Source organism: Scatophagus argus, chromosome 24, assembly GCF_020382885.2.
Source record: "Scatophagus argus isolate fScaArg1 chromosome 24, fScaArg1.pri, whole genome shotgun sequence".
NCBI lineage: Eukaryota > Metazoa > Chordata > Actinopteri > Scatophagidae > Scatophagus > Scatophagus argus.
In genome coordinates this window covers 148,330-166,001 of record NC_058516.1, presented here as the reverse complement: position 1 = coordinate 166,001, position 17,672 = coordinate 148,330, and the positions used below count along the sequence as shown (strand labels likewise).

At 43.6% G+C, this 17,672-nt stretch overlaps 2 protein-coding genes across 4 annotated transcripts; both read right to left on the bottom strand.

The window, feature by feature from the left end:
• On the bottom strand, window positions 1-11,408 carry mlpha (melanophilin a). 3 transcript variants are annotated; one of them, XM_046382846.1, is made up of 16 exons: window positions 11,279-11,374; window positions 10,694-10,723; window positions 10,172-10,285; window positions 7,964-8,185; window positions 7,432-7,544; window positions 6,842-6,886; window positions 6,705-6,763; window positions 6,531-6,620; window positions 6,245-6,344; window positions 5,573-5,766; window positions 5,270-5,350; window positions 4,882-5,109; window positions 2,071-2,232; window positions 1,796-1,852; window positions 1,530-1,575; window positions 2-1,353 (listed from the first exon to the last, which is right to left on the bottom strand). In XM_046382846.1, exons 3-16 carry the CDS (start codon window positions 10,279-10,281, stop codon window positions 1,310-1,312), a joined length of 1,551 nt encoding a protein of 516 aa, XP_046238802.1. In that variant the 5' UTR covers window positions 10,282-10,285; window positions 10,694-10,723; window positions 11,279-11,374; the 3' UTR covers window positions 2-1,309. The 3 variants fall into 3 exon arrangements, with proteins under 3 accessions (XP_046238804.1, XP_046238802.1, XP_046238801.1); XM_046382845.1 differs by lacking the exon at window positions 10,694-10,723 and having other exon boundaries at window positions 11,279-11,408; XM_046382848.1 differs by lacking the exons at window positions 1,796-1,852; window positions 10,694-10,723 and having other exon boundaries at window positions 1-1,353; window positions 11,279-11,408.
• On the bottom strand, window positions 10,855-17,540 carry LOC124055733 (protein NLRC3-like). Its single transcript, XM_046382830.1, has 10 exons — window positions 16,501-17,540; window positions 16,338-16,384; window positions 15,797-15,896; window positions 15,553-15,622; window positions 15,168-15,390; window positions 13,198-15,007; window positions 12,923-13,096; window positions 12,598-12,771; window positions 12,303-12,349; window positions 10,855-12,177 (listed from the first exon to the last, which is right to left on the bottom strand). The coding sequence occupies exons 1-10, from the start codon at window positions 16,635-16,637 to the stop codon at window positions 11,612-11,614; spliced, it is 3,348 nt and encodes a 1,115-aa protein (XP_046238786.1). The 5' UTR covers window positions 16,638-17,540; the 3' UTR covers window positions 10,855-11,611.
• Between the last annotated feature and the right edge of the window lie 132 nt (window positions 17,541-17,672).

The following is a 17,672-nucleotide window of genomic DNA, read 5'->3' as shown; positions in this document are numbered from 1 at the left end:
TGTCTCTCTCTGTCTGTCTCTGTCTCTTTGGCCGCTCATGGGGGAGCGCTGGCTTCTCTTTGGTCTCGACCTGCTCTGATTGGAAAGAGTCATGAGGTAACTATTGTTGTAAATAAACTGAAGTGAATAGTATTACTGTTGTATTAGTACTCATAGTGGCACCTGTTAGTGAAATGAGTCAGAAACAAATATCAACATTTTTGTTGTTGTTATTAAATCAAAACATTTAAATTGTAGAATCAACTTTTTCTTAATTATCATGAAATGAAATAAAGTTCTAGATGAACCTTCATCCTCTCCTGGAGGCTCGCTGGTTCACTTCTGCAATACGTACACAAGTGCTTTAATGAATCTACTTCCTGTGGGACTTACGAAATAACAGTTTGCTCCCACACACTTCCCACATTTGTTCATTTATAAACAAATGCAAGTTATAATTCATGCTGCTTCCAGTTCTTGCTTCAAGATAAAACGAGAATCCAAGTTTGTATTTTATTTTAGCAGAATCAATAGGCCACCATCTCAAAGTTTATCTTACAGTTTATTGGTCCAGAACATCCAACTTTTATCACTGATGATCAATACAGTATTTCCTTTCATCTGTGATCAATAAATCAAACAAACTAAACATTTTTAATTTTAAAACATCAAATGTTAGAAACACTAATCAATAATATCCAGTTTCCAATGAGCAGTCAGTCAGTCAGTACAATCAAAATGCTTTTTGATTCTGGGTGTTTATTGATCCGACATGAAACAAATCAATCATTTATGAAAACAGCCGATCAATAGTTATTGATGAAATGCATTTAGTATCTAATCATTACATTTTTCATAATGTTGAATATTATGAACTGATAATATACATTTATTTTCAGTATTTCAGGTCAATTTTTATTTTAATATTTTATTTTAATAAACTTTTAATGAAAATATTTTAGCGTAAAGACATGATGAACGTCTTTGTGATTTTAATATCTTTTATTCATGTTTAATCTTTGGTTTACTTCAACCCAACACTTTTGCTTCTTGTTATTTGTTTTCTTTTGGCTGTGTGTCATTTTGTGCCCTGTGACTTAATGCAGATTAAATTTCTTCAGTTTCTCTGGAGCTTTTCAAAGGTTCTTTGGTACTTTAGTGTCAGAATTTGGCAGCAGTTTTCTCCTGCTGGACATTTCATCTAAAATAGTTCACGTATTTATTATTATTATTACTAAGGATGAGAAACAAATCATCTTATTTCCTCTGAGCCTCAACAATAAAAACGTTGTCGCGAGGCCATGAAGACGTTTTTCGGTGCGACGACCCGTCAGTACATGTTGTTGGATCTCCACTGAGCTCCATTTGAGTTTTCTGTTGACACAAACAACAAGACGTTTGGTCAAAACGTTTCATCGATGAGTCACTTTAAAGTCACAATAATCAGAAAGTTTGTCAGTCAGTTTGACTTGTTTCACAGCAAACAGCAGTGAGACTGTTTATCGCACTTTGTTAACTGTTTAAGAATAAAATCTGCAAGTGTTTCTTACTGGGGAAGTCTTGTGCTGATTTCTTCTTCTGAATGGATCCAGACACCTGTTTTCATGCAAAGGAATCGTTATTAAATAACCTTCAGGTAAAGATGACATTAAAAATCAGATATTTTTTTTATCTACAGCTGAAGTGTGACGAAGAGGAGTGAGACACAACCTGAGATCACATGACCACATCTGTCCCAACTGTCCTGTAGACATGCGTCTATACCTGTCTGTCTGATCATTCTGACTTCAAAATAAAAGCACAACTACAAACTGACCTTCTTCTTCGGTCCTGCAGCGTTCAGAGCAGCGATTTTACTCTCGATGTCAGACACCTGCTCAAGACGGGTGTCAGAAACACAAAGTTTGACATGATCAATAATCAGTCTTTTCTCTTCAGATACTTTCCTGTCCTCTAATCACCAGACAACAGAGATCCTGTAATAATGAAGTGTTTTCTGTCAGCGATGAGATCTCGTAATCATGCTGGATGACTGAACCACTAATGGTCCAATCGTGTTCTCTCTTCATACAGGTGTGCGGATCCACCCACCTCGCTCTCGGCGCTCTGGACTCTGGCGGCCGTCAGGGCCACCACGTCCTCCAGCTCCGACAGCTCAGAGTCCGTCGTCCCTCCGAAGTGGTTCTTGGCACTCTGCTCAAGTCGTCGCAGCTTCGTCTCCAGTTCATACGACTGGCCGGCCGCCATGTACACCTGGACAGGTAACACCACACACAGACAGCTGCGTCACCTGAGAGGGCGCTGACACACCTCCACAGCACTGACAGCGACAGTAAAATCAACAGGGCTGCGTATGACTGCAAAACAGAGTGACGGAGTCCATGGTGACAACCAGCTGAACTGAGATCAGCAAACTGATGGTTTGCGGTCTCATGAGATCCAAATTAAAACCTTTTGACATTTCCAACACAGTTTATCAGAGCAGGATAATCTCTTAATTTTACAAACAATTAATAATGTCACTGTTATGATCTTGTGACTGAGTTTCCTTTTGGGTAAAGATTTGGTCGGATTGCAGGAAATGGAGAAAATTAAAATAATCTGAAAATGACCAAATATTCTTTCTCATCAGATACAAAACACAAAGTCGTTTGTCTCCTGACAAACAAATCTTGAACCCAGACAGTTTTGATAATTACCAGATACTTTACTACAAAACATTTTTGTTGACTTTTTGTCATTTCTGATGGAAAAAAGCCAAAATAGCTGAACTTGTCAACCATGTTCTAAGTTCAGACTCTGCTGGATCCGAACTGGAACCAGCACTGATCGGTTTGCTTCACAGATACCCAGTCCTGTTTGGGACACAGCAGTCGGGGAGGTTTAAAGCCAGTCCAGACATTTCTGTCATGCTTCAGACGAGCCGGGAGGGTTTGGCTTAGTTCTACCTTCAGACAAAAAGAGGTTAAAGGAAAACGAGGCGTGCAGTTCATGTTGGAAGCTTACATTTTCCTCAAGTTCCCTGAAAGCATCATCTGCTTGCTTAACGTCAGTCCCTACTAAGTGGGATCTGTCGACTGGCTCTGAGAGGCCGTACTCGACCATTGCATTTTCTGTGGCATTAATGGTTCTCAGGACCTCAGTGGTGAGGTCACAGAGGGCGGCGGCAGTCGATCTCTGAAAGCCATGTAGAGGGACAGATGTTAGCAGCTGGAAAACATCGTCTGATCCTGCAGCAGCTACCGGCCTGGACATGTCCAGGCGTTCTGATCAGTTTGGTGGGGGTGACAGTCGAAGCTCTGGTCTCACAGGATTAATCGCTACGTTGTGGATGAAGAGCAGCATTCGCGTGTGTGTAAACATCAATGTGTAAGTGATGTAGAAAATGTGGAAGTAAAGGTTAGAAGTGTGTGTTTCTGCAAACCATGGCTGTTTGTTGGTTTTGTTTGTTTCATATGAAACACGTGTTGTCACGCCTGATTACATACAAGCTGAACTCGTCATTGGAGGTGGAGGGCAGGTTTGACTCCACCCAAAGATCTGACTGGCTGATTTCAGTGAACACTGGGACATTTTGTCTCTCCAGCTGCATTCTGGGCTACAGAACCAGCTGTGTTGAGCCATAAAACAAGGTTTTCTAACCTTAACAAAGTATTTCTAGCCCCTAAACCTGATCAGACCTGAAGAGCAATGTGTCACAGCACAAGACTGAAAACTGAAATGCAAAGAAACGACAAGGTTCTCCAGAAACAATATCCCTGGTTTACAACATTTCTTCTGGCAACTGGATTGAAATTAAAATATTGTTGTGGAAAACGTCATCTGTCGGATCTGAAGATCCTCTATGCAAACCACATATCAGATCTGTCTTACACAAACAAGATAGTAACTGAAGCAAACAAAACTTTACCAATTAAGAGGTTTAATTTGTGAGAGCAAGAAGTTCTAACTTCCTAGAACAAGATGACAACTGGAACAAGAACGATATTTTAGATCCATGTTGTTCTAACTAGATGAGAATATTTTGTTTCCGATCTCAGGAAGATTCAACAAAACAGATGTTTCTTGGATAAAAAGCAAACTTTTGGTACATGAGGTGGGAGGTCTGCAGGGATCGTTTTGATGTGGTGATGGTGTGTGTAAATGAGGTGAACACCACAGAAGAAGGCCTGTGTGGCTGTTGCCCTGGTCCAGGCAGGTAGCTGCTGACCTTCATGTTCACACAACCTGCTGACCTCTGAAGGTCGTTAACCAATGCAGGAGGCAGTCGGTTAGTGAAGACGACGTCATGCTGCAAGTTTACAGCTTCAACCAGAAAGAGTTTGTCTTCAAAATGTCTTTTTCAGGAAGAAAACTCACTGAAATGTTGTCGGCTCAGATCTGCAGAAAACATCAGATGTTATCCATCCATCAATCCATTTTCTATACTGCTTATCCGATATTAGTTTGTTCTATTTGCAGTTAAGTTAATAATGCGGTTTTGTTCAGTGAATACAATTTGCTTCCAGAAAAATCTTATTTTGGAGTGAAACTCTTCAATTAAAATTAAAATTCACTTCATACATGTTTCAAATGCCTGTTTAGACATTTTCCTGATGGATTAGGACCTTTTCTCTGGGAATAAGCTGAGCCATGCATCTTTCACTGCATTCAGCACAAGTGGGATCCTGGACATTAACAAAACATTCTAAAAACTGAACACAGGAACTTGGTCTAGACTGAGGATAGAATCCCGAGTGACCTCATAGTCTGTGGTTGTAACTCGTGAATAATTTGTTGCTATGTGAGCTACAAGTTAGTCAGAAACATTAATCTCCAGGTTCCCATCTGCTCTGAACTCCAGCCTGAACCTGAAGCCATAAATCAGTCAGCTCAGGTGACCCAAGCTGACCTCCTTCCTACCTTCTGAGCCTCAGTGGGCATCTCGTCGCTGGACGAACTCAGTTCTTTGTCCTTCAGAGAGTCCAGTGTGACTGCCGGGCCGCCCCTGGTGCTGGACAGACCTTTGCCCATAGAGTAAGGCTTCTTCACGGCCTCGTCATCCGACGACAGGCCCTTATCGCTCAGGTTACCTGCCAGCTCACTCAGCTTCCTCCTCAGCTTCTCCTCTTCGTTCTGACCCGCTGATGTCTGCAGGAAGACAGAAAGTATAGATTTTCATAGCAGTAGATCAAAATAAGAGGATTCTCTTCTCAAAGAACTTTCTTCATGAAGATTTCTCTACGCATAACTTTGGTGAAGTTTTAATTAAATGACGGACTTGTTTTGATTCTGGACCATCTCGTCTCACCTCATCAGCAGGCGTCATCTTCTCCTCCAGGCGACTCAGCAAACTCTCAATGGCAAACATGCGTTTGTTCAGCTCGTTCATCTGCACAGTAAAAACCAAGGGAGAGATGATGATGATGACGATGATGATGATCTCCGGCTTGGGCTTCAGTATTTCCAGATATCATGTAAAAACAGCTGCAATTGTCATTGTGTGGATTTCCTGTGAAATACTGTGTTATGTTGAGTAGGAGAACAGCTGATTGGACAGAAAATGCCTTGTTAATATCAGAAACATGCTTAGTGATTGGATGATTTTTCTTACGGGCGGGGCTTGTCCAAGGTTCTCCTGGGAGGAAGCTCTGCTGTTTCGGCGCCGGTAGGCAGGTTGTTGATACATGGGGGGGTATCTCGGGTAATCGTCCTCGTCTGAAGTGTCAACGTACTGCTGCCGAGCCACCGAGGAGCTGATCTTAGACAGGGAACGAGTCCGGACCATCCTGCTTTCTCCATAGTCATCTGACAGCACAGGTGATTACAGATAGGTGAATGCAGACCAGTGAAAGCAGATGGGTAACTGCAGACAGGTGAATAGTGCACTTTTGTTTCCTTTACTACATTTGGGACAGCTTGGTGCTGTGATCACCGAGCTGTTTGTGCTCAGTGCAACACTGATTAAAGGTACTGTACTCAGTACTGCACTGTTACTGTATTTCTAGGTCTGTCATTTTATCTGTGTCTAATTTGATGTCTTAGATGCATTTGGCTTTTTCGTGTGTTTCTGTCTGTGCAGCTTCCACTGAACAAATAAAGCTGCCTTGTTTTGAGTGTCATGTTGGAGGAACAGCAGTTCTTCTGTCAGCCACCAGAGGGAGCTCTGTAACTGCCTCCCTAAAGCAGCCAGCAAGAGTCTCAGCACACTGTTTTACTGTTGGTGTGACTGAGTCTGAACCATGTGTGTGTTTCCTTGTACCCTGTGGGTACTGTGTACATGTACCAGGTCTCATGGCGTATCGGTCCAGACTCTTTCTGCGGTTCACTCGGTGGTTGTACATGTCGTAGTCTACATCGTTCCTGTAACCTCGATCTTCCTGAATCTGCAACACAAATGTTTTTTTCCTCAGAGGCAGAGTGAAAATCTGTACAGCGTTTAACAGTTTTGCTTTAGCCACTGCACCAAATGTAGTAGATTTAAACAGTCACTGAAACACTGTTAAAACAGGTATTGGCTATTTCAGGAGTCGTTGTGAGGAGTCAGGTGTTGTGTACTTTAGTTGTTGCACCTGTACAGACGCTCGTCGTGAATAGGGGAAATAGTCCTCTGAGTCAAAGTCCATCGGATGAACTGACAGCAGACGTTTGTTCTTCCTCATCTGAAAGAAGAAGAAATTAAAAGTTTCAAAAATACTTTTCAAATGTCCTTATTCACAATCAAAAGGTTTTTATTTTCATGTTACCGCTTTGAAGCGCTGAGCGTCGGCGTCTCCATGGTCATCCTCCAAACCGTTATACACGTCTACGAAGAACACAAGTCTGGATTAGGCAGATGTTCTGAGATGTTAACATTAAAATTATAATTAAGAATGTGACTCACGGCTGCGAACATCTGGCATACTCTGAGTGTCGTCATCACGACCACCTGAGGAGGAAACGGGATCAGTCTGAGCTCATAGAACCTTATTATCCAACCAGGACTCTACACTCCTAGGATGCAGGGTTACGTGTGCTTCCTAGAGTCTTCAAAAGTAGATCAAGAACCAAAGCCTTTAGTTATCAAACTCTTCTACTGTGGAACCATCCTGCGGTTTCGGTTCAGGAGGCGGACGCCCTCTCTACGTTTAAGAGTAGACTTAAAACTTTCCTTTTTTATAAAGCGTATAGTTAGGACTGGCTTAGGTTGTCCCCTAGTTATGCTGCTATAGACTTAGACTGCCTGGGATCCCCCATGATGCACTGAGATCTCTCCTCCTCCTCTTCTTCTGCACACATTTATGTCTCGTTAATGCATGTTAAGAACTCAGCTTCTTCCCTCTTTCATACTTAATGCTTTCTCTTCTCTCCTCTTGTAGCTTTCTGTAGTGTCTGCTCAATACCTGCTGCAACAACAACAACAACAATAATAATAATAATATAACAATAAAATTGTCAGTCCTGCAGGTAACAGTGATGTCCAAGCAGACTCACCGTCTCCATTCAGCCTCTTGTACAGTGACCTCATCACTTTGGCGCTCCCAAAGCGCTTGAAACGGTTTCTCACGTTGTCGTGGTACCAACCAGCAGTACCAATCTTCACCACCCTGCAGATATGCCCAAAACAAATATTCTGACATGATTGATCACCTGGGCAGGTGGCAGAAACCTAGCAAATCTTACAGTGAGTTTGTTCTAAGCTACTTCATCATCACGCTTTACATCAGATGACAGCAATGTGTTTATGTAAGACTAAAAAGGTGTTTATATATCAGGCTCCATGCTAACATATTAGCAAACACTATTCAACATACTTAAGCTGTAACATACTTTAAAGGATAACTAACAGGTACCCTGGTAATAAACACTGTGGTGCTAAGTTACTGCTATTGAAAACATGCTAACATACACAATTAAGGCTGATGACAGGCTCCAGTGATCACCGATGTGGTGTTTCTGTGTAAGCTCTGAGCTCATGTTGGTGAGTCAGTGTTCCTCACCTGGGACATCAGTAGCCATGTCTCACCTGGTCATGCGGCAGTTGTCACACACCCAGCCGTGCTCCTTCTTGTTGTAGCGGCTGCAGGACTTGCAGGTGTACATGTGGCAGTCCAAACACTGGCGTTTACTGTTGACCAGGAACTTAAAGGGCTGCAGGCAGCAGATACAGAGCGAGTCGGACAGCTGACTCTGAGCACCCAGCAGCTCTCGCTTCGAACCCTCCTTCTCGATTTTAGTCTTCAATTCACTGGGAAACGAGAGGAGAGAGAGGATAAAGTGCAGAAAATCCTTGACAGTTTTTAAAATCCATGACATGTTGAGGGTAAACTCAATCCCTCCTATCAAATATGAATACACACCAAACACACATTTTTAGAGTCGGTGTGACCTCCTTAGTCTCATGCCGGAGCACTAGATGCTCCTGAACCTGCCTGGGAATCATCACGTTTTTAAGCTTTCTTCAGTATCAGCTGAATCCAATGATGGCTGTCTGTACATCCACAGCTACACTGCTAACAGGAGCTGCTAACAGCCAGTTCACTTGCCTGGTGACTGTTTTATTAAAGGAAACAGTCCTGAACAACATGGGAATGTGTTTCTGGTAAATATTTAATGCTGACTCTGATGCTGACTGATGTTAACAGTCTCAGTGAGCAGATGGTGAAGCAGCTGAACATCTTGTGAAAGACCAGTTTGTTCTCAGTGTTTCATGTGACTGAACGTCCACCTCGAAGCAGCTGAAGTGCAGCTTGAAAACAACCGCAGTGTTCAGTGACCTCATCCAGCCACAGTGGATCTGATGTTGCTTAATGCGACAAACATCCACACCACACTTACATCATGGAAGTGCTGGAAGGACAAATCAGATCACAAAATCAAAAATACCAGAGAGGACTCAGAAGTTCCTCACCAAATCAAAGATTTCAACTTGGTGATTTTATTTTTGGTTTACTTGCGATGCTGCAAGTTCAGCCAACAAATCCTGAGGAGTGAATTAAAATGACTGACATCGAAGAATATTTGAGGTAACATCCAGGAAAACTGCCCGAAACACTGAAAGCTCCAGACTTTCCCCTGATGGATTCAATGTCTGGTCTATAAAAAACTGAAAATGTTCCAGATCCTGAAGCGTCCTTATGAAAAACCAGCAGTCAAAACACACTGAAACAAACATCTGACAAATAATCACTTTCAATATTAGTCATCATAATTAGATTAAATCAGTGCTAACCGGTGGTGTGTTCAGGGTAAACTCAGAGTTTTTAGAGTGCAGAAATCAAACTGTGACCTTCCTCTTCTCATCAGGGCAGTTATTTGATTTTGACTGACTTATCATTACGTGTGTGTTGCTGTTGTGTCTCTGTTATGTGCTGTTGTATGGTCATTGTTGAATGTGTACATGTGATTGTCATGGTTGTAATCAGATTATCACAGCAGCTTCCAGCCATCACAGACAAGTTCTTCATTCATCTGGACTGAAGGCAGAAGCTGATTCATTGATTTTCAGTTATTACCAATTCCGACTTCTCTGACAGGAATTTAGAAATCTGTGTGGAAGAAGTTCACAATGTGAAACATGTGTTTCCTGTCTGTCTCTCTGAGTGTGTTTGCTCTGGGGCTGATGGGAGTTGGAGTCTTTAGAGGGAACACAGAGCATCTTTGTGAGCTTCCTGTTTTCTCCTGAGGACACTCGCCCGTGTGACCGAGTCATGATCAGCTGAGACAACAACGATGTCTTTCACCACCACATTCCTCTAATGCTCACATGAATGAGTCGATTCAAGTGCTCAAAATGCTGATCAACAAATGAAGACATTCAGTCAATTGTAATATAAATATAAATAATATAAAATATAAAATCTTGGCACGTGTTTCAATCTAACACCTGTTTTTTGCACTGAAATGTACCTGAAATAATTGTTCTGTACATATATGATAATATTTATGTAGACCTGCATGTTTTTATACAATGCAATGAACACCCATCAGCTCCAGATCAGCCACTCAAAGCATTCACTTGTCAGGGATTCAGCCTGCAGAGGGCAGCCAACACATATTTGTAACACAAAATGTACAATTTAAATACTTGATCTGTCGTGTTGATATCTGAGCTCCCCGTGTGGTTTCAATACAATCAACAACTATTTCTTTGTGGTTTTTCTCTGCAGGAGGAGTCAGAGGGACAGATGGACGGACGGACGGACGGACAGATGGACGGATGCTCAGTACGTACCCGAGTCTTTCCTCTTCTTTCTTTCGGAGGTTAAAGTCTCGTTGAATCACATCCCAGACATGTTTGGCCTCTTCATCCGTCAGACGAGATAAATCCAGTTTTCGCTCCATGATGCTGAAACAAACAAAACCCATTAAACTGTTAAAGAATTTGTACTGGCATTATGCTGGTAAGCTTTTTGACCTATTAAGTCAAAGTCACATGGAGATTAAGTATCAGTGTAAGCCAGCAGACAAAGAGCAACTTCTGACAGTATGAATAATGACTTGTGGTGTTCATCAGGGTTCTATTGTTGGTCTCTTATATTTTTCATTTTACATAACATAAAACATGCTGGTTTATTTGTCCAAAGACACCAGACCTCGCTCTTCCACTGCTGAAAAAACTGAAAAGGTTAAAAACTGAAAGCAAAAAACTCAAATCCAAATTACAGGTGTTAAAAGTTCAAACTTCATTAGAACTGCATTCTTAAAACTAAATTCAGTTCAAATCAATTTAAATCATGGAAACTTGATAATTTACCAGAAGTTGCGCTGCCCTCAGTTAATGTCGCTGTAATATGAAACACAGAGACTCTCAGAGCTGCTCATCCTTTTTTAAGTTGCAGTTTGTCACCTCACCCAGAAACACGTTACACAACTGATGATTTCACTCCGGAAACAAAACCCACAGAACATCCCAGATGTGTTTTGATTTAACTTTAATGTGTGACTGCATATTAAAACTAAACAGCTGATTAAAACCTTTACAGTACGAGTCAGTGAAGCCAAGAACAAAATGAAGGTTCAGTTCATTTAAAGTACTGAAACTTATCAACTGTTCAAACAAATTTGTTGATTTATTTGACAAATTTTTGCATTTTTGTGATGAAATTTGACATTTTAAGGTCAAGCTAATGAAAGCAAAAATAAAGAACAAATTCATGAAAACAAACATTGAAAAGCAGCTTTGTTCAATACTTCAACACCAACAAACGTCTCCTTCTCAGGGTTACAAAGACTTTTACAGTCAAACTGAATTAAATCAATTTACTGTAATGTTTTAGTGAAATGTTATTCAAGTTTAAAGTGACGTAATGAATGTGATTAAAGAGGAGAATAAACTCACCGTGTTTCTGTGCTCAGGCAGCTGAAACTGATGAAATGTTTGAGTCTAAACTGAGAGAATCAGCTGATCACATGATGAGCATCCTCATGACAACAAACACAACTACACACTGATACACAACTACACACTGAGACACACAGATTTTACAACAGAATCACCACAAAGTTAATAAGAAAAGTCAAGACTGAGACTATTTGAAAGATCTGCTCTTAAATGTACAAAAATAAGTCACATGACAACACACAGTTAGTGAGAGGAGAATCAGTTGGTACAAAGTTCATTCATCTAAAGACTCAGCTGATGTGTTTCTCCAAGAGGAGGAGACTCTCCCTCCTACAGAGAACACAGAGACACTGAGGAACCAGGGAGCCAGGACCAGAACCCAAAGCCAGGATAAAGAGGTTCAGTGAATGTGGTGTTGAAGGTGTGGAGGTGGATCAGACTGTCACAGGAGACTCTGTAGAAGGACAGAGTGCCAGCAGGACAGTCCACATACACTGCAACTCTGTAGGAGGTGGTGGAGGAGGTGGAGGAGGAGGAGGAGGAGGGCAAGTGGATTTGTGTTGATGTCTTATTGTGGCAGACAGAGTAATGACCATCATCAGAGCACCACAGTCTCCATGAGTGATCATTCAGTCCAAACCTGCAGTCTCCACTCTGTCCTTTCCTTCTGATTCCTCTGTAACTCACTGCTATAGAAACCTCTCCCGTCCACTCGACCTCCCAGTAGCAGCGACCAGTCAGACCCTCTGAACACAGCAGCTGAGGCCACCAGTCAAACCTGTCTGGATGATCAGGATACGACTGATCCTCCTCCACAAACATCACCTTCCTGTTGCCATCAGACAGTTTGATCTTCCTGTTTACTGTGTTGGTGTCGACTGTGAGCTCACAGGAATCTGATGGAGAGAAGAAGACACAATACAGCTGCAGTTCTTCATCTATCATCTGTTCATTTACTGACAGCTGGATGATGACATCACAGATCTGAATGATGTCACACTTTGAAGAAAAACACACTTACACTTCCTCAGACCTGGTGTCAGCCATCGGACTCCAGCAGGCTCCACCCTGAAAGGAGGAGGAGAGTCAGAGCAGCACGTCCTCTTTCAGCATGCAAACATGGACGTTACATTACTGTCAGACACCTGGACACAATATGTGCATGGGGCCTGCTGAACCTCTTCACCTCCTCCTCACAGGACTCACTAAACCTCTTTCTGACACAAACAGCATCATTTCATGTGTCTGAGAAAATGTTTCCAGCTCTTCTCCTCCATCACACTGACTGACTGAGGCTGCAGCAGGCCTCTTCATACCTCACAGTGTCCAGTCTCCAGGCTGGATCCTCCAGTCCAGCAAACAGCAGCTCCACTCCTGAGTCTCCTGGATGATTGTAGCTCAGGTCCAGCTGTCTCAGATGGGAGGGTTTGGAGCTCAGAGCTGAGGCCAGAGAAGCACAGCCTTCCTCTGTGATCAGACAGCCTGACAGCCTGCAAACACACAAAACAACACATGTGGTGGATCATCTGAGGGTACTGCTGTATCAGTCGGGAAGAGACTGCCGACAGATACATCAACAATACAGTGACTGAATCACAGCTAACAGTACGTTAACAGTAACTAGCAGTAACTAATCCTGACCTGAGAGTCTCCAGTGTACAATGTGGACTCTTGAGTCCAGCAGACAGCAGCTTCACTCCTGAATCCTGCAGGCTGTTGTTACTCAGGTCCAGCTCTCTCAGACTAGAGGACTGGGAGCTGAGAACTGAGGACAGAGCTTCACAGCTTCTCTCTGAGAGGTTACAACCACTCAGTCTGGAGGGACAATAATGAGAAGAAAAAGAAAATTCTTGCCATTTTAATCAATAACAGCACATGAAGTCTCTCTAAAATGAAGAAGATCTCTACACACTTACAGAGCTTTGTTGGAGGCTTCGACTACTGGCAGCAGCCTCAGAAGAGCCTCCTCTGAAGCAGAGTATTTCTTCAGGTCAAACACGTCCAGATCTTTTCCTGATGACAGTAAGATGAAGACCAGAGCTGACCACTGAGCAGGAGACAATTCATCTGTGGAGAGACTTCCTGACCTCAGGGACTGTTGGATCTCCTCCACCAGAGAACGATCATTCAGTTCATTCAGACAGTGGAACAGATTGATTCTTCTATCCACAGATGAACTCTCTTCAATCTTCATCTTGATGTACTGGACTGTTTCCTGATGGGTCTGTGAGCCATTTCCTGTCTGTGTCATCAGACCTCGTAGGAGAGTCTGATTGGTCTGCAGTGAAAGTCCCAGGAGGAAGCGAAGGAACAAGTCCAGGTGTCCATTTGGACTCTGCAAGGCCTCGTCCACAGCACTCTGGTAGAACTGTGTCTCTGCAGATTCACCTGTTCTTGTTTCAGATGTCTGGGATGTTGGTTGTTCTTCTGCCAGCAGGTTGACACCAGAGTTGATGAATGTCTGATGGACGTGAAGAGCAGCCAGAAACTCCTGAACGCTCAGATGGATGAAGCAGAACACCTTGTCCTGGTACAGTCCTCTCTCCTCTTTAAAGATCTGGGTGAACACTCCTGAGTACACTGAGGCTGCTCTGATATCGATGCCACAGTCTGTCAGGTCTGATTCATAGAAGATCAGGTTGCCTTTCTGCAGCTGCTCAAAAGCCAGTTTTCCCAGAGACTCGATCATCTTCCTGCTGTCTGGATTCCACTGTGGATCTGTCCCATCTCCTCCATCATACTTGATGTTCTTCACTTTGGACTGAACCACCAGGAAGTGGATGTACATCTCAGTCAGGGTCCTGGGCAACTCTCCTCCCTCTCTGGTCTTCAACACATCCTCCAGAACTGTAGCAGTGATCCAGCAGAAGACTGGGATGTGGCACATGATGTGGAGGCTTCGTGATGTCTTGATGTGGGAGATGATTCTGCTGGCCTGCTCCTCATCATCCCAGGATCTCTTCCTGAAGAACTCCTCCTTTTTTGGGTCAGTGAACCCTCTGACCTCTGTCACCAGGTCAACACACTCAGGAGGGATCTGATTGGCTGCTGCAGGTCGTGTGGTTATCCAGAGGCGAGCAGAGGGAAGCAGATTCCCCCTGATGAGGTTTGTCAGCAGCACATCCACTGAGGTGGACTCTGTGACATCAGTCAGGGTCTCATTGTTGTGGAAGTCCAGAGGAAGTCGACACTCATCCAGACCGTCAAAGATGAACACAACCTGGAACTCTTCAAACCTGCAGATTCCTGCTTCTTTGGTTTCAATGAAGAAGTCATGAACAAGTTCCACCAAGCTGAACTTTTTCTCTCTCAGCACATTCAGCTCTCTGAAAGTGAATGGAAATGTGAAGTGGACGTCCTGGTTGGCTTTGTCTTCAGCCCAGTCCAGAGTGAACTTCTGTGTTAAGACTGTTTTCCCAATGCCAGCCACTCCCTTTGTCATCACTGTTCTGATTGGTCCATCTCTTCCAGGTGAGGCTTTAAAGATGTCTTCATGTCTGATTGTTGTCTCTGGTCTTCTGGTTTTCCTGGATGCTGTTTCAATCTGTCTGACCTCATGTTCATCATTGACCCCTCCAGTCTCTCCCTCTGTGATGTAGAGCTCTGTGTAGACCTGATTCAGGAGGGTCGGGTTTCCTGCTTTAGCAATCCCCTCAAACACACACTGGAACTTCTTCTTCAGGTTAGACTTGAGGTTAAGCTGACAATCTCTTCTGTCTGGATGTTCTGCATGAAAACACAACAAATAAGATCATTTGGTGAGTCACAGACCTCAACTTCCTTCCTGTAAAGAGAGCACATGGAAACAGATTTTCCTCCATCTCTTGAGACTTTAGTGAACGTCTCATTTGTCCAGAGAGTTAAATGTTTAGAGAAACCCTCTTACTCCTCTGCAGACAGTCAGCCAGCTCCTCCTGCTTCATTCTCCTCAGGAAGTGCTGTGTGATCTTCAGAAATGCCTTTCTGCGGCTCCTCCTCTGCTCTTCATCCTCACCGTCCAACACCTCCTCATCCTCCCTCTGACTCTCTTCTGGGTAATCTGAACTCAGAACCTTCTGGAACCTCTTCAGTTCCTTCTTCACAAACCTGACAATGTCCTCCTCCAGCAGCTGGAACACAATATGATATGACTGACACAATCAGACTAAAATCATGGAGTCAAACATCAGATCCATGTTGGCCAGACTGACAGTCTGCTGGTCTACAAAGTGCAGCATGGAGATTATTGTGAACAGAGCAGATGTGAAAGTACTTGTTGTACATGTACACACCATAAATATGGAGTCCAGGTGTGTTTGATGCTGCTGACCACTGGGAACCTCTGAGCTCTCCTGCTTGACTCTGTGGAGGAATCATGAAGAATTGAAGACTGGTTCTACTGGGCAGCTTTCAGATGTGAGAACAGAAATGTGTGTGAAGAATGAAGCTGAAAATAAACATTCAGACTGAAAAAACTTCTCAGGATAAACAGTTAAAACATGAATCAGTTCTGCTTTAATGAGACTAACAGCTCACCTCTTTGCAGCAGGTGGTTGGTGTCCTTTGAAATCTATGAGGCCACCCATTGAGCAATCACTCTTGTAGGACACACAGCTGGGTCCAGATCCAGGTCCAGCTGGTCCATCAGTCCTGGTAGACAGAGATGAAAACCAACTCATGTGAGATGTTTCTGAGATAAAGTTAGAGAGGCCAGGCTGAGATGATCTGGACACGTTCAGAGGAGGGATACTGAATATGTTGGTCAAAGGATGCTGAGGTTAGAACTGCCAGGCAGGAGGTCAAGAGGAAGACCAAAGAGGAGGTTGATGGATGTAGTGAAGGAGGACATGAAGGCAGTTGGTGTGAGGGAAGAAGACACAGAGGACAGGGTGAGATGGAAGCAGATGATTCGCTGTGGCGACACCTGAAGGGAACAACGGAAAGCAAAAGAAGAAACCATGAATCAGTTCTGCTTTAATGAGACTAACAGCTCACCTTTTTATAGCAGGAGGTTGGTGTCCTTTGAAATCTATGAGACAGTCAATTGACCAGTCACTCTTGAAGGACACACAGCTTGGTCCAGATCCAGGTCCAGCAGAGTCTGGTCTGTGCTGCAGCTCTGGCCTTCAACACAACACACACACACACAGCTTTGAGTGTGAATAATGATGGTGGAGTGATGTGAGTGCTGAGCTGTGACATGGAGAAGAGTCCTGGACAGTCAGAGATCCTCATCTCACCTCTGAGCTCTGGTCTGGCTGCCAGGTTCCCCACACAGAGTGGTTTTAGAGGGAGGGACTCCCTCCTCTCTGTCCTCACACTGATCCATGCTGCTCAGCTCACACACACTTTGATCTGCACAGGAAACACAAATCATTCATGTGCACATCCACTGAAATCATCTTTACGTCCTTTCTCCTGTCCACACATCAGCTGCTCCTCCTCTGATTGGCTGTCGTTTCCTGTTTCCTGTCAGCGTCTGTTCAATGCAGTCACACAGCAGTGTGAGGCAGAGGAAGCTGCCATCAGCTGCTGTACTTCTACCATCAGTCCACTAGATGGAGTCAGAGAGCTGCAGCCCAGCACACGGTGCATTCACTGACACACAGAAGGACTGAGATGGACTGATGTGATCTGACAGAATCTCATCTGCAGTGTAGAAAAGGACTCGATGCAGCAGCTGATCACTTCACAGGATGAAGACTGCGGCATAATAACATTCAATCACTTCCCCGTCAATAAAAGCATCATTTATAAAAACACAACATATGGACTTTTTATGGCAGTGAAAACTCCTCACAATCACCAACAAACTTTCCTGTAAAGGACTCAAATTATCTGCATTGATTATCGGTTCAAACAGAGACAGAGTTCAGCTGGTTCTTCTAATGAAAGAATTCAGATGAAGACATGAGAGGAAGAAACCAACAGTCTTTGAGAAGAACATGCAAAAATGTAACTTTAAAACTCAGGCACCGCGACGTGCTGGGAAAGTCCGACACTCAGCAGCGCCCCTTAGCGGCCCCACAGCGCGTTACAGACTTTTCCCTGTGGGACCGTCAGCCCGTCAGTGAGGCCAACAGGCTCCAGAGACTGACTCGCCAAGGCACAGGGCATATTCAGAGAGTTTATCCCGTCCAGCTCGGCCCCACACTGTCTCCACATCAGTCCTGTAGTGGACACAAACCGCTGCTGTCCGGCGGCTGTCCGGACACCGTGTGAGCTCCCAAACATCCACACAACATGGCGGATGTCTTCAATGGCGGCTGCTTCGAGTTTACTGTTTGATGAGTCTGAAGCGGCAGATTTCTGCTGCAACTAAACTAAACTATACTAAAGTACCGACAGCTAAAGTACCGACAGCTTGTGTTAACAACTAAAACATGTCAGAGCTGTTACGTTACCTTCAGCT